The sequence below is a fragment of the Somniosus microcephalus genome, chromosome 7, assembly GCF_052327205.1.
Source record: "Somniosus microcephalus isolate GS21.2 chromosome 7, FLI_Smic_1.0, whole genome shotgun sequence".
NCBI classification, from domain to species: Eukaryota; Metazoa; Chordata; class Chondrichthyes; order Squaliformes; family Somniosidae; genus Somniosus; species Somniosus microcephalus.
In genome coordinates, this window is record NC_140993.1 from 250,382,419 (window position 1) to 250,398,937 (window position 16,519).

A 16,519-nucleotide genomic window follows, 5' to 3' on the forward strand; every position below is an offset into this window, starting at 1 on the left:
GACGAGCTTGTTCGCGATGCCTTTATCACAGGCCTCAGCTCCACTCACATCCGGCAAAGACTGCTGGAAAAAACGGAGTTGGACCTGAAACAGGCTGCGGACACCGCGCGGTCCCTGGAGATGGCCCAGAGAAACTCGGACGCCTACTCTTCAGCCCACGCCGCCACGTGTGCGCCGAGGGCGCCGCCATCTTGGAAGGCATCTTCCCCGCCCGGCAGCCCGACACCGGCGGGGCCCAGCTCTCCCCCCAGAAGCCCTACGACAGCCGCGACGCGTCAAGGACCCAACTGCTACTTCTGCGGGCAGCCAAAGCACACCAGAAACCTGTGCCCGGCGAAAGGCACCACCTGCTTTAAGTGCGGTAAGAAGGGGCACTTCGGGAAGGTGTGCAGAGGGAACCCCGCCGGAAAACCAACCGCCGGAAAACCCGCCACCGCCGTGTGTGCGCCGTGGGAGCGGCCATCTTGGACGCCATCTTGCCCAACCTCGTGGGGTCCGCCATCTTATGAGCAGACAGCGTGGACGCCATCTTGTCTCGATCAGGGCCCTACAGTGGCATCGGTCACAGTGGACCAGACCAGGCCGCATCCGCTATCCAAATCAATGGTGGACATCGAGGTAAACGGGTGCCGGGTTAAATGCTTAATTGACAGTGGAAGCACGGAGAGTTTTATCCACCCTGAACTGGCACAACAACTCTCCCTAAAGGTGGTCCCTTCTCAGGGTACCATCTCTATGGCCGATAAAACCCAGACATCGACCATTCTGGGTTACTGCACGGTACAATTGTGCGTTAACGGAACTGTGTATGATAATTTTAAAGTATTAATCATGAAGAATCTATGTGCAAGCGTGATCTTGGGTTTGGATTTCCAGTGCAACCACCAAAGCATCACGCTCAAGTACGGTGGGTCCCAGCCGCCCCTCACAGTGTGCGGTCTGGCTACCCTGAAGGTAAAGCCGCCTTCGCTATTCGCGAACCTTACCCCTAACTGCCGGCCAATAGCGACCAAAAGCAGGAGGTACAGCTGGGAGGACAGGCGGTTTATCGCGACCGAGGTAGACAGGCTCCTGAAAGAGCGCATTATTGAACACAGCAACAGCCCGTGGCGCGCCCAAGTGGTAGTGGTAAGGGGTAGCGAGAAGAAACGGATGGTGATCGACTATAGTCAAACGATCAACAGGTACACCCTACTAGACGCCTACCCGCTACCCCGCATATCAGAAATGGTGAACCAAATCGCCCAATACCGGGTGTTCTCCACCATCGACCTCAAGTCAGCGTACCACCAGCTCCCTATCAGACCAGAGGACCGCCCGTACACCGCCTTCGAGGCGAACGGACGCCTCTACCAATTCCTCAGAGTCCCCTTTGGGGTGACGAACGGGGTCTCGGTCTTTCAGAGGGAGATGGATCGCATGGTCGATGACCACCACTTGCAGGCAACCTTCCCCTACCTCGACAACGTCACCATCTGCGGTCACAACCAGCAGGATCACGACTCGAACCTCGAGAGGTTCCTGAAAACCGCACAAAAACTCAACCTCACCTATAACGAGGACAAGTGCGTTTTCAACACCACGCGCCTCTGCATACTGGGCAGCGTGGTGGAGAATGGGGAAATCGGACCAGACCCCGACCGATTGCGCCCCCTACGGGAGCTGCCCCTGCCCAACACTCCCAAAGCCCTGAAAAGGTGCCTGGGGTTATTTTCTTACTATTCCCAATGGGTCCCCAACGACTCCGACAAAGCCCGCCCCCTCTTGAAAGCATCCTCTTTTCCGCTCTCTGCTGAGGCCCACGCCGCCTTCAAAAGCATTAAGCAGGATATTGAGCGGGCCACGCTACAGGCAGTGGACGAGAACACTCCATTTCAAGTGGAAAGTGATGCGTCCGACTTCGCCTTGGCGGCCACCCTCAACCAGGCGGGGCGGCCCGTAGCTTTCTTCTCGAGGACCCTCCAAGGCCCCGAGATCAGACACTCCTCCGTGGAAAAGGAGGCCCAAGCCATCGTGGAGGCAGTGCGCCACTGGCGCCACTACCTAGCCGGCAAACGCTTCACCCTACTTACCGACCAGCGGTCGGTAGCGTTTATGTTCAACAATAAACAGAGGGGGAAGATTAAAAATGATAAGATTCTTAGGTGGCGGATCGAGCTCTCCACTTTCGAGTACGACATCATTTACCGGCCAGGGGCCCTTAACGAATCCCCTGATGCCCTCTCACGAGGGATGTGTGCCAGCGCCACCGAGGATCGGCTACAGACCCTCCACAACGACCTCTGCCACCCAGGGGTCACGCGGCTGTTCCACTTCATAAAGTCCCGTAACTTACCCTACTCGATTGAGGAAGTTCGGTCTCTGACCAGGAACTGCCGCACTTGCGCTGAGTGCAAGCCTCGGTTCTACCGCCCAGATAGAGCCCACTTAATCAAAGCTACACGGCCCTTCGAGCGGCTCAGCTTAGATTTCAAGGGCCCCCTCCCGTCCGTCGACCGCAATGTTTACTTCCTGAACATTGTGGACGAATACTCCCGTTTCCCATTCGCCTTCCCCTGCCCAGACATGACCAGCGCCACGGTCATTAAATGCCTCAACAGCCTGTTCTGCCTGTTCGGTATGCCGGGCTATATCCACACGGATAGGGGGGCGTCCTTTATGAGTGAAGAGCTACGCCAGTACATGCTGTCCAAGGGGATCGCCACGAGCCGTACCACCAGCTACAACCCCCGGGGTAACGGCCAGGTGGAGCGAGAGAACGGGACAGTGTGGAAAGCAGTCACTCTAGCTCTAAGGACCAAGGGCCTCCCTATGTCCCGCTGGCAGGAAGTCCTCTCGGATGTGCTCCATTCGATACGGTCGCTATTGTGTACGGCCACTAATGCCACGCCTCATGAACGAATGTTTGTCTTTCCTCGGAAATCCACCTCAGGCGTATCCATGCCATCATGGCTCTCCACCCCAGGTCCGGTACTCGTGCGAAGGCATGTGAGGGGCCACAAGACGGACCCTCTCGTGGAGCCAGTACACCTACTCCACGCCAACCCCCAATACGCATATGTCCGGCACGCCGACGGAAGGGAGGACACCGTGTCCATAAAAGACGTCGCCCCAGCCGGCATCGACAACAACCACGGCAATAGCAGCGACGACGATCACAGCAACCCTTACCCACCCACTATTCTTTCATCACCCCCGGAAGAACATCGACCAACGGCACCCCCACCAACTACCCCTTCAACAACCCCGGCGGCACCCCCGGCAGAGACCCAGGAGGCTACCGGGGACACCCAGCCGACACCCGCGGCACCACAACAGCCACGTCGGTCGCAGAGGACTATCAAACCCCCGAACAGACTAAATCTATAGAAGGGGTGAATGTGATGAAATATATTCCATTCATCACTGCCTGTTTTCTGTGTCTTGTAACTGCCTGCTTTCTGTGTCTTTTCCCTTCCCCCAGTCCTCATGTATTATGTATTGGAATGTGCTGGAACTGGTTGTGTGCAGGGCTCCGCCCATACCTGGCTCCTTTGTAATCTAACTTCAGTCGGGCATCAGCCTCCTGAAGGTGGACATCTCTCTATTTTACGTGTTATGTTCTGAGTTAATAAAAGCCTTACTTTTGTTCTGCTAACTTCGAGTCTCGGAATAATTGAGGCACATCACATACTAAACATGAAGGAAGGTCCATACTAAACATGAAGGAAGGTCCATATTAAACATGAAGGAAGGTCCATATTAAACATGAAGGAAGGTCCATACTAATCATGAAGGAAGGTCCATACTAAACATGAGGGAAGGTCCATATTAAACATGAAGGAAGGTCCATACTAAACATGAAGGAAGATCCATACTAAACATGAAGGAAGGTCCATCATTTTTGAAGTGATGCTTTTGCATTTTTTGTTATTTTTCAGGTAATGTTTTGCCATCTGAATTAATGTATTTTCAGCTTTTGCTTCCAGCATTCATTTTTTCCCCCCAAATTTTAGCTAATGTTTAATGTATTTTATCCCTCAGAGCATGGAGGAAATGGTGATGTAATGAGGGATGCAGTTGATCATTAACAACATCACAGAGAAACTTACTGAACAATAACTTTTTTCAAGAGCGCTCCAGAAGATAAAATTCTTAAAGGAGACAGGATCTGTAAAATGTCTCCCACAGTATCAGTATCCTTATAATCTAAAGGTTCACTATTGCATCTAACTGGAAGCTATACCAAGTGTAGTGCCCTTTTTGAGACACTGTTACCTTACTGCTTGGGAGTACCTACCCCATCACAGACTTTCATGTTTTAAGTGTTATAAAATTAAATACAGCATGACCAAGAAATCAGAAGGTACCACAGCTGGATTGGACACACTCGCTGTGTTGTCAAAAACTATATCCGTCAATATTTCCAGCACAGACACGATGGACCAAATGGCCTCATTCTGTGCTGTATCTGCAGGCCCTGGGATACCTAGTACAGGAAACTCTCATTTAAACGGCACCTAAATATCCGGAATTCTCTATTAACCGGCAAAATTCATACTCTGAAAACAACACCTCAATAATCGGCCGAGTCCGAGTCCGAGTCTCCCGCGGTGGCCGAGGTAGTCTGTGGGGGTAGTTCTCCAAACTGCCACTACTCGGCTTCTTGGCACTGTTGGAAGTCCGAACACCTCAGTAACAGGAGTCTGACTCTCCCGCGCTGCTGGGAGTCTCTTCCGATCCGCCAATTACTGTATACTGCACATTTTGTTGATTTTTTTATTTTTGTTTGTTGAAAATAGCCTCGGTAGGTAACCCTCTCCGTCATCCAGAATTTTTAATCAACCGGCACCATCCCGGTCCCGTCAGTGCCGGATAACAAAGAGTTTCCTGTATGACTGTGGGAATTATCTCCATAGGTTTAGAGTCAGCAGGGAGCCACTTGGTGAATTATGCCATTGGCTGCAAAGACGCCTGCAATCAAACTGCACCAAAGGAGTGGCAGTGTCAGCGCCAGGCAAAGTTATCAATATGCTCAACTTTTCTGACTCTGGCTCTGGCTCCTTCGCTGTCTAGCATTGGCATCATCTGCATCAGTCAATGTACTACCCACAAATATATGGATGTATGGAACAACTGACTGATGTATCTATCAGAAGCATATTTCGTCTAGCAACAGGAGCATGACATGGTTACCCAATGTCACTTTACTGCACATTGGCAGTGCATAGTGAAACGGAGGATAGCGGGCCCTTTACACAGCCCAGCTGGTTATCCATCCGTGAATTGGCCGAAAATCGTGAAGACTGCATAACAGGCAGGCTATTTTCTGCCTTCAGTGTGTGCTACTCTGTGCCAGGGGCACAAAAAAGCAAAAAATTAGCCCTTTCATGTCTGCCATACATTACATGCCCAGTAATGATAACTTACCATTCGTCTGTAATTCTAGGTCTACCAGGACTACCAGGTTCCACTGGTCATGGGTTGCCAGGAGTGGATGGGGAACCAGGAAGAAATGGAGCACCCGGCAATCCAGGGAAGCGTGGACCAGCAGGATCACCTGGGGTGTGCGATATATCCAGCTGTTATAATTCCTATAATAGTGGCCGAAATCCTTTTAACAAAGGACCAAACTTCTGAAGGTCTTATGAAGTTCAGTATCTGGGAGCTGATTCTGGTCACATCATCTCATGTCTCTTTTACTTGCTGCCAAATAGGAGGAACTGTTTCTCAGGAAAAAAAAAATTGACACGTCAACAATTAGCTAATTATTACAGGTTTCAGACTGTTATCTTGGTTTGCTACTGATTTTGGAATTTTTCAGTATAAACATTTTAAACACACAGCGTGCTGTGCATGTATGTTTATCCCCTACATGTAAAAAAAATAAATTTTGATAACAGCTTCATTATTGTCTGTGTAAATAGTTCTTGCAGGGAGAAAAAAGACTTTGTAATTTGTGGATTTTCGGGGGTAATTACCAACTTGGCAGCCTGAGCAATAACCTGATCGCTCGCCTGTTGTGGAACCCACTTGATTTTCATCCCATTGAAATCAACGGGAGGAAGCTTGGAAGGGTGATCCGTCAGATTATCGTCTGGGCAGAGAAGCTGAAAATGACAGCTGTAGTCTTGATCATTCATCTTGAATGTTTTACCATCTTTAATATTAATTTGAGTTTATCAATCCACTCTCACTCATATTACAGGAAACTTTGGTTTATCCGGAGGTTGTATGGCCGGAAACCTTGATCTAACGGCAGAAATCAGCAGCCGTTTTGTTAGGTTTTTTTCTTTTTTTTTTCTTCTCCTAGCATTTTTTTAAAGAGTCAGTCTCTGGAAAGCCTCTCTGAAGCTGTTGCTAAGCTACAGAGACGCTTCCAATGTACGGGCCGACTGTTTACAAGCTGTTGCTAAGCAACAGTGTTTGTTGTCAGATACGGAGATGAAAACCTCCGTATCCTTCAACATTAGCGCTGGTCTGTCCGGAAGTTTTCATAGATCGGCATCACGCCGGTCCCGTCGGTGCCGGATATTGCGAAGTTTCCTGTAATTCCTGCAAAATGATTCTTTTGATATCTAAGGGGTTCTATAGGGTACTGAATTTGGATGATCAGCCATGATCTCATTAAATGGCGGAACAGGCTCGAGGGGCCGAATGGCCTACTCCTGCTCCTATCTTCTATGTTTCTATGTCTAAGCCTTTACAAATCCACTGCTATCCTAAAGGGCTCAGTTGGTAAGTGCATTTTTTTATTAACCATATAGCATATTTACCCACTGAAGTTCACCAGTTTAAATCTAGATCTGTGCTAACTTAGCTAATGTCAACCTGGACAATAACTGGGGGTCTGAAATTAGCTTCAATATCCCTAGGCTATGCAGTGGAGAACATCAGGGTTCCTGCTTCTGCTGAACAGGCTCGAGGGGCTGAATGGCCTTCTCTTGTTCCTATGTTCCTACTAACCAGATACGGACAGGATTGGGCTCAACTGTGAGGTCCATTGGGTAAAACTTGCTGTCTAGGCTGAGATATAAAGAAGGGCACTTGGAAAAAGGTACTGGAGGGCTGACGATGTCCACTGACTCACCATTGCAACTGACTGCACGACCAAATATAAACCTAGCAGACTACATTGTTCCAACTGCAACAATGATTCATGGTCGCAGGAAGCACATGTTTTCATCCAGTTCAGTGTGTCAGCGTATTTCATGAGGCAAAGTAGTGTCATGACGAGGATACATATGTCGCATTGAGCTGGCTCAAGTGCCTATTCCCTGGCCCACGCAAACATCCACCGTAGACATGTTTTGCTCACGATTCCTTCTACCTACAGTTTTTCATCTGGGTGCATCTTGTATTCTATAATGCTTGAACACATTTCATGTCATAGCCGATCAATCCCCAGAATGTATGTAAGATATTCAAATAATTATCTGAAGTACTTTCTGACTGCTATACCACTACTTACCTACAAAGCCTATTCTGAATTGGAACAAGAGAAGCTCTGTGTGCAATTGACCTCTTAAAGGGAACAAGCTTTGTATGGTTTTTTTTGTTGCAATGCTTTTAGTATTGTCTCTGCATATTGGGGGCTGGATTTTGCCAATGGGGAGCTTTTGGAGGCGGGACTCCCACTTGTTGGGTTTCAGCCCCACCTCCACTAACTTCTGGCCAACCCACGCTATTTTCCCTTGATTGACCTTGTTAAGCCCGCCCAGCGGGTTTAGCAGGCCAATTAAGGGAAAGCCGGTTACAGAGAACGTCAGCGTATGACGTTTCATCTATCAAAAACTTTTGACAGAAGAATTGTCATCGTTTGACAGCTCTGTGAAGCTGTCAAACACTGACATTCTCTGTAGTTTGATGAGTTCTTGAATTCAAGACTCATCAAACCTCTTTCTTTAGCAGAAATTAGATGGTTGCTGCACTGGAGAATTCAGCAGCCATCTGTCATCTCTGCCGCGGAGATGCAAGTCTCTCCGCATACCCAACTCTTGAAGCCTGCAGGAAGAAACAAAGGTAAGTAAACTTTTTCTAACACTTTCCACTTACCTCACATAGAAACATAGAAGATAGGAGCAGGAGTAGGCCATTTGGCCCCTCGAGCCTGCTTCGCCATTCAATGCGATCATGGCTGATCATCCAAGTTCAGTACCCGGTCCCTGCTTTCTCCCCATACCCCTTGATCCCTTTAGCCTTAAGAAATATATCCAACTCCTTGAATATATTTAATGAATTGGCCTCCACTGCCTTCTGTGGTAGAGAATTCCACAGGTTCACCACTCTCTGGGTGAAGAAATTCCTCCTCTTTTCTGTCCTAAAAGGCCTACCCCTTATCCTTAGACTGTGACCCCTGGTCCTGGACTCCCCGACCATCGGGATCATCCTCCCTGCATCTAGTCTGTCCAGTCCTGCCAGAATTTTATAAGTTTCAATGAGATCCCCTCTCATTCTTCTAAACTCCAGGGAGTACAAGCCCAATCGTCCCAATCTCTCCTCATATGTCATTCCTGCCATCCCAGGTATCAGCCTGGTGAAGCTTCGCTGAACTCCTTCCATGGCAAGAATATCCTTCCTCAGATAAGGCGACCAAAACTGCACACAATACTCAAGATGTGGTCTCACTGCAGCAAGACATCCTTGCTCCTGTACTCGAATCCTCTCGCTATGAAGGCCAGCATACCATTTGCCTTCTTAACCGCCTGCTGCACCTGCATGCTTACCTTCAGTGACTGGTGCACAAGGACACCCAGGTCTCGTTGCACTTCCCCTTCTCCCAATCTATTGCCATTCAGATAATAACCTGCCTTTCTGTTTTTGCCACCAGAGAGGATAACCTCGCATTTATCCACGTTATATTGCATCTGCCATGCTTCTGCCCAATCACCCAACCTGTCCAAATCATCCTGTAGTTTCTCAGCATCCTCCTCACAGCACACACGCCCACCCAGCTTTGTGTCGTCTGTAAATTTGGAGATATTACATCTAGTTCCCTTGTCTAGATCATTAATATATATTGTGAATAGCTGGGGTCCAAGGACCGATCCCTGCGGTACCCCACTAGTCACTGCCTGCCACTCGGAAAAAGACCCGTTTATTCCAACTCTTTGCTTTCTATCTGCCAACCAGTTTTCTATCCAAGTCAATACCTTGCCCCCAATCCCATGTGCCTTAATTTTACACGCTAATCTCTTATGTGGGACCTTATCGAAAGCCTTCTGAAAGTCCAAATACACCACATCCACTGGTTCTCCCTTATCTATTTTACTAGTTACATCCTCAAAAGATTCCAGTAGATTAGTCAAGCACGATTTACCTTTTGTAAATCCATGTTGACTTTGTCCGATCCTGTCACTGTTTTCCAAGTGCTCTGCTATTACATCTTTTATAATGGACTCTAGCATTTTCCCCACTACCGATGTCAGGCTTACCGGTCTGTAATTCCCCGTTTTCTCTCTACCACCTTTTTTGAATAGTGGGGTAACATTAGCTACCCTCCAATCCATGGGTACTGTTCCAGATTCCATTGAATGTTGGAAGATGATCAGCAATGCATCTACTATTTCTAGGGCCACTTGCTTAAGTACCCTAGGATGTAGATTATCAGGCCCTGGGGATTTATCGGCCTTCAATCCCATCAATTTCCCTAACACCATTTCCCTACAAATACTGATTTCTTACAGTTCCTCCCTTTCATCAGACCCTATGTTCCCCGACATCTCTGGGAGGTTATTTGTGTCCTCCTTTCTGAAGACAGAACCAAAATATGTATTTAATTGGTCTGCCATTTCTTTGTTCCCCATTATAAATTCCCCTGATTCTGACTGCAAGGGACCTACGCTTGACTTCACCAATCTTTTTCTCTTCACATATCTATAAAAACTCACCACATACTCACCTCTCCATACTTGCACCCATCACTTACCTTCACAGCGCACTTTTGCACCCCGCAGACCCACTGCTCGCCTCGGTGACCCTGGCAGGGTTTGCAGCCTTCAGGAAGCCTGCACTTGTGTGGGTAAAATGGGGATAATCCTCTTATCTGCCTGTTAACTACCTGTTAACAGGCAGATAAGTGGTTGTAATCCCCTTCCCGCTTCCAAGGAGACGGGACCCGACGCAGGTCGGCTACCTGCCTCCTGGCAAGATGGCACGGAGGTGGGTTAGGGGGCGGGATGGGCACCTGCCCCCAGATACTGCCATTTTCCCGGCAGCCCCACCTCCCCAGGATTGGCAAGATCGCGTCAATGGGTTGAAGTGCTTTTTTGAACCTTTCTAAAGGCTGTAAGAATTTTCCCTTCCCCAACTACTATGCCAGCATTTGTCTTTAAATGCTCAAGTGCCTTTAGATTTTGCTCAAATTGTGGTTTTCCAGCTCCCTCCATTAGAATTGACCCCCCTGTAAAAGGCCAAAGTTGCACTGGGAGCGGTGAATAATTATTGAATAGAGCTGGTCCAAGAAAACTGTGCGCAGTCATTCAACTAGATTTGCATGAGAACTTCTTGATTGAACTGTGCCAGGACTCAAAAAATCTACCCTCAGGTCTCTCTTTCCTGAATTGGCCTCCAGTGGGCCAACACGGAGGTGGCAAATGGAACATAAACACAGGAGAGCAAAGCACAGAGGCCAGTTTGGCATTGCTCTCTCTAAGTGTTCTAGTTATACCAGGCTGCCTCATTTTCCAACACATACAGTACTATGCAGTTTCCATTGCCAAAGTGTGTTAGATGATTGATGACTATGTATTCTATCGGGGTAATTTTATAATAATGCATTCCTGATGCAGAGCTTTGCTGGAAAGGAGTGTACATCCCGAATTTGGCCACATGCATGCCAATGCTTTTCCATCCAGTAATGTGTGAGAAAGAGATAGAAAAGAGACATCATTGTACTCTATAGAACTATAATACCCAGAATATACTGACAACCAGGCAGAAGATGTACAAATAACATCTTTGAGGTACAGGTGCCAGAATCAAGCATCAAGAATGAAAAAAGATTTGATTTTTTTCAACAACAACTTGCATTTATAGATGTCTCTGCATGTGGTATATGCCAGAAATACAGAAATGCACAACAGAAAGAGGAGATGATACCTAGTGAAATACCGTCAAGACCATGGCACACTGTTGGGGCAGATCTCTTCATGTGCAATCAAGAATGGTATCTCATAGTGGCAGATTACTATTCCAAGTTTCCTTTTGTGAGAAGGATGAAAGACTTGAGAGCCACAACTACCACCAGGATTGCAAAGAGCTTGTTTGCTGAACAAGGAATCCCGGAAAAGGTAATCTGTGACAATGGAACCCAGTTCACATCGAGTGAATTCAGAGCTCTGGCAGAAAAGTATGGGTTCAAAATAGTAACCTCATCCCCACATTTCCCAAGGGGACACGGGTTCATCGAAAGACAGATCCAGACTGTCAAGAGAACTCTCATCAAAAGTAGTGAGATGGGGGAAGACCAAGACCTTGCCCTCCTATCACTCAGATCAACACCACTGAAAGCAGACATGAAATCACCTGCGGAATTGCTGAATGGGAGGAAGTTTAAGACTACACTACCAGCAAAAATACATCCTCCCCAGGACCAGGAGGACTTCAGACAAAAGCTGGCAGAAGCACAAATCGTAGGAAGCAAACATTACAATAAACATGCAAAGACACTACCAGAATTGCTGAATGGACAATCAGTGCATGTGCAAGACCCAGTGTTGAAAACCTGGAATCCAGCCAAGGTCATTGGAAAAGCTGATACTCCAAGATCCTACTTCGTAGAGACTGAACCTGGTAACCAATACAGACGGAACAGACTCCACATCAGACCTTCACCTGAACTGGATAAGCAGCAGACAACATCAGCAACATTGACAACACCAGCTACCACAAGCAGCACAACACAAGAAACAAGCGCTACAAATCAAACAACCACGAGCATGCACACTCCAACTCCAAAGGCGACAGCAACAACAACAACGAGAGCAGAACACACCAAAACACCGCAGAGAGGAATGGTCACCACCAAATCCACAAGATGGAGGGACAACATCCAACCACCTGAGCGATATCGCGAATAAAAAAAAAACTCACGATTCTTTGTAGTTGATAATAATAGTTTAGATATAATACTTGCTAATTTAAATTGTTAAATTTCATGTTTTAGTTTTTGAGAAAGAGGGATGTTACATTGTTATAGTATCACATCGTTAAATGGAACTACTTTGGTATGGAACTACTTTGGTATGGTGTAGTTATATTGCTATGTGGCACACTGTGCACGGGCAGTGCACAGTGCAGCGTCGGACATCTTGTATCACTCCGCACCATGCGGCAGCACAGAAACAAAGCAGAAATACAGCTAGTAAAAGCAGTAACTAAAATGAGCTAAAAGTGTCTATTATTTATAGTAAAAGAACACAAGGAGACACAACAAATAGCAATAGTAGAAAAACATCTAAGTCGAGGCCAGCCATCAAATAAAAATTCTGCGCTAGTCAGTACTCCAGCTGAGGCTTAACCAGTGATTTATAAAGGTTTAGCATAACTTCCATGCTTTTGTACTTTATGCCCTTTGGAAATCCAAGATGGCTCCTGGGCTGGGAGCTCCTTACTGAGCTGCTCTTCTCTTCAACTGTGTCCTTGGTCATCCATTGCCATCCTTTGTCCTTTCTTCCCCCAATATCCCTTCTTCTCCCAATCTCCTTTCTTCCATTGCTTAAGATACCCTGGCTCTGATATTGAAGGTACTTCAGCCCAAACTACAAGTTCAAACTATAAGTTTAAAGCTACCCCTGCAGAGTCCACTGCCCATCCCCCGACCCTGATTGTTTTTGTTCTCACTGAGCTCTTTCAGCTGCTGGGACTCTGCTGAAACTTGACTTCCATCAGATGGATTCCTCCGCCAACAGGACTACGCTGCTCCACTGACTACACCGTTTGACTCGGCTACTGCGACTCTGCGCTGCTATTCAGTTGCTTCAAGTTTTTTAAGCTGCTGAATTCTTTTCTCAAATTGGTTTCCGATCTCCTGGACTTCTCTGGACAGCTAGACTATGTTTCTGCTTTGAACTACACTGGATTACACCACTACACTTCTGCACTGGACTACACTGGATTACATTGTAAGGCTTAGCTGCGAAAAGATTTTTTCTTAAATAACTTTTAAACTATGGCTATGTCTCTGCTGAACTGGTTTTTCTGTTTTTTCAGCTTTGTTGGTTTCTAGCTAGCAGCTGTTGTTTCACTTGCTCTCCAGTGACTTGTTCTACTGGTTTTTCAGCTTTGCTGATCGCTGGCTTGTGGTCTTACATTTTCTCCGTCGCTTTGATCTACTGTGACCTCCAACTGTAATGATCAATAACATGTCATTCAATAGTGGACACTAGGTGGAGCTGTAGAGCTGTGTAGAGCTGTATATAAGACTACACTACCCAGCTGTATATATATTAAGACTACATTACCCATGAGGCACTAGGCCACCCACAAGGCAGCAGTCAAGATGGAAGCCTCTACAGATACTGTACCTAGTCCACATGTGCTCAATAAAAGTAGCTAGCAAAAGCTAGCTGTGTCCATAATAAGAATGTCTATTTATTAATGAACATAAGATGGTACCAGGGTGGTGAAGATCTGCTGAAAATTGTGAAAAGCGACATGGAGAATTTGAAGCCACCAGAGCGTTTGAATCTCACAGAAAAAATCGACTACAATTGGCAGACATTTAAACAACAATTCGAACTCTACAGTGCAGCCATCAGATTCGGTACGAAGCCAGACGCAAGGAAGATAGCGTTACTGCTTACGGTTGCAGGCCCACAGGCGATAGAGGTATTTAATACATTTGTATTTAATCCAGAGGAGAACAGATGAAAATTAGAAGATGTGCTAAAAAAATTTGATGCACATTGCTCTCCCAAAAAGAATGAGACATATGAAAGATACATCTTCCGTTCTCGGACACAGCAACAAAATGAGACTTTTGATAGCTTTATAACTGATCTGAAACTGAAAGCACAGACATGTAATTTCTCTGAGCTGAAATCATCCATGATTCGTGACCAGATTGTGTTTGGTATTCATGATAAAAAAGTCAGGGAACGTCTGTTGAGAGAAACCGAACTAAATTTGGAAAATGCGGTGAAAATATGCTAAGCCAGCGAGCTAGCTTGAAAGCATGCGAAGACTTTCAGTGAAATCAATAATGATGCGATTGTAATGAGTGATAATGCTGCTGTCGGTGCTGTGTCCTACAAGGGGAAGAAACGTGGGCAGAACAGAAATGAAAAGCAATCGGAGGATGAAATTTTTAATTGTAAACGCTGTGGTTACAAACACCAGTTAAGACAATGCCCAGCGTTTGGAAAAATGTGCACAAAGTGTAATGGAAAGAATCACTTTGCCAAACAATGCTTTTCAAAAGTAAAAACTAAGGGCAACGAGTTAATGTAATTGAGGACACTGATTTAAGTGAGACATTTTTTGTAGGAATGGTGTCATGTGACTATCAAAAAGGATACAGAAAATGTCCAGCCCTCAAAAATGGACAATGCTGAACATAAAGTTAATGCAGTAAAAGAGGACAAATGGATGATCCCACTGCAGGTAAATGGAGCATTAGTTACCTTGAAACTAGACACTGGGGCAAAAGCAAACTTAATCAGTATGAGTGACATTAACAATATGAAAGAAAAGCCCAAAATACAGAAAAAGTCAGTACTACTGAAGGACTATAATGGACAGAAAATAGATAGCTTAGGTGTATGCAGACTTAAACTGACAGTCAAAGACAAAGTGCATCATCTCATGTTTTCTGTTGTGGCTGAACGACTTGATTCACTACTGGGTGACAAAGCTTGTGAGGACTTAGAACTGGTCAAGAGAGTCTACTGTATAAACTGTGCAAAAAATAACAAAAAGATTGATTAAGAAAGGGAAGATAGATTATGAAAGTAAATTAGCAAAAAATATAAAAACAGATAGTAAGAGTTTTTATAGTTATATAAAAAGAAAAAGGGTGGCTAAAGTAAATGTTGGTCCCTTAGAGGATGAGACCGGGAAATTAATGGTGGGAAATATGGAGATGGCAAAAACACTGAATGAATATTTTGTATCAGTCTTTACAGTAGAAGACACTAAGAATATCCCAACACTGGACAAACAGGGGGCTATAGGGGGGGAGGAGCTAAACATGATCAAAATCACTATAGAAGTGGTACTCGGTAAAATAATGGGACTCAAGGCGGATAAATCACCTGGACCTGATGGCTTACATCCTAGGGTCTTGAGGGAAGTGGCAGTAGGGATTGTGGATGCATTGGTAATAATTTTCCAAAACTCCCTGGACTCAGCAAAGGTCCCGGCAGACTGGAAAACTGCTAATGTAACACCCTTATTTAAAAAGGGCAGTAGACAGAAGGCTGGAAACTATAGACCGGTTAGCCTAACATCTGTAGTAGGTAAAATATTAGAGTCCGTTATTAAGGAGACAGTAACAGGACATTTGGATAATCATAATTTAATAGGACAAAGTCAGCATGGTTTTATGAAGGGGAAGTCATGTTTGACAAATGTGCTGGAGTTCTTTGAGGAAGTAACATATAGGGTGGATAAAGGGGAACCAGTGGACGTAGTGTATTTAGACTTCCAAAAGACATTTGACAAGGTGCCACACAAAAGATTATTGCTTAAGATAAAAAATCACGGGATTGGGGGTAATATTCTGGCATGGATAGAGGATTGGCTATCTAACAGAAGGCAGAGAGTTGGGATAAATGGTTCATTCTCGGACTGGCAATCAGTAACTAGTGGTGTTCCACAGGGGTCAGTGCTGGGTCCCCAACTCTTTACAATCTATATTAACAATTTGGAGGAGGGGACCGAGTGTAACATATCAAAGTTTGCAGATGATACTAAGATGGGAGGGAAAGTAGTGAGTGAGGAGGACATAAAAAACCTGCAAGGGGACATAGACAGGCTAAGTAAGTGGGCAGAGATTTGGCAGATGGAATACAATACTGGAAAGTGTGAGGTTATGCACTTTGGCAGGAAAAATCGTAGAGCAAGTTATTATCTTAATGGTAAGAAACTGGAAAGTACTGAAGTACAAAGGGATCTGGGGGTCCTGGTGCACGAAACTCAAAAGGTTAGTATGCAGGTGCAGCAAGTGATTAAGAAGGCCAATGGAATGTTGGCTTTCATTGCTAGGGGGATAGAATATAAAAATAGGGAGGTATTGCTTCAGTTGTACAAGGTATTGGTGAGACCGCACCTGGAATACTGCATACAGTTTTGGTGTCCATACTTAAGAAAAGACATACTTGCTCTCGAGTCAGTACAAAGAAGGTTCACTCGGTTAATCCCGGGGATGAGGGGATGGACATATGAGGAGAGGTTGAGTAGATTGGGACTCTACTCATTGGAGTTCAGAAGAATGAGAGGCGATCTTATTGAAACATATAAGATTGTGAAGGGGTTGGATCGGGTGGATGCGGGGAAGATATTCCCGATGATGGGTGAAACTAGAACTAGGGGGCATAGT

At 45.9% G+C, this 16,519-nt stretch overlaps 1 protein-coding gene across 2 annotated transcripts in view; it reads left to right on the forward strand.

The window, feature by feature from the left end:
- The window catches only part of LOC147115226 (uncharacterized), a 228,720-nt gene extending 222,833 nt beyond the window's left edge, over positions 1-5,887 (forward strand). For both annotated transcript variants that reach the window (XM_085993599.1, XM_085993600.1), the window contains one exon: positions 5,429-5,887. In XM_085993599.1, the coding sequence (XP_085849725.1) occupies positions 5,429-5,619 (191 nt within the window). In that variant the 3' untranslated portion in view covers positions 5,620-5,887. The remainder of the gene's footprint in view (positions 1-5,428) is intronic.
- Positions 5,888-16,519: the final 10,632 nt, after the last annotated feature.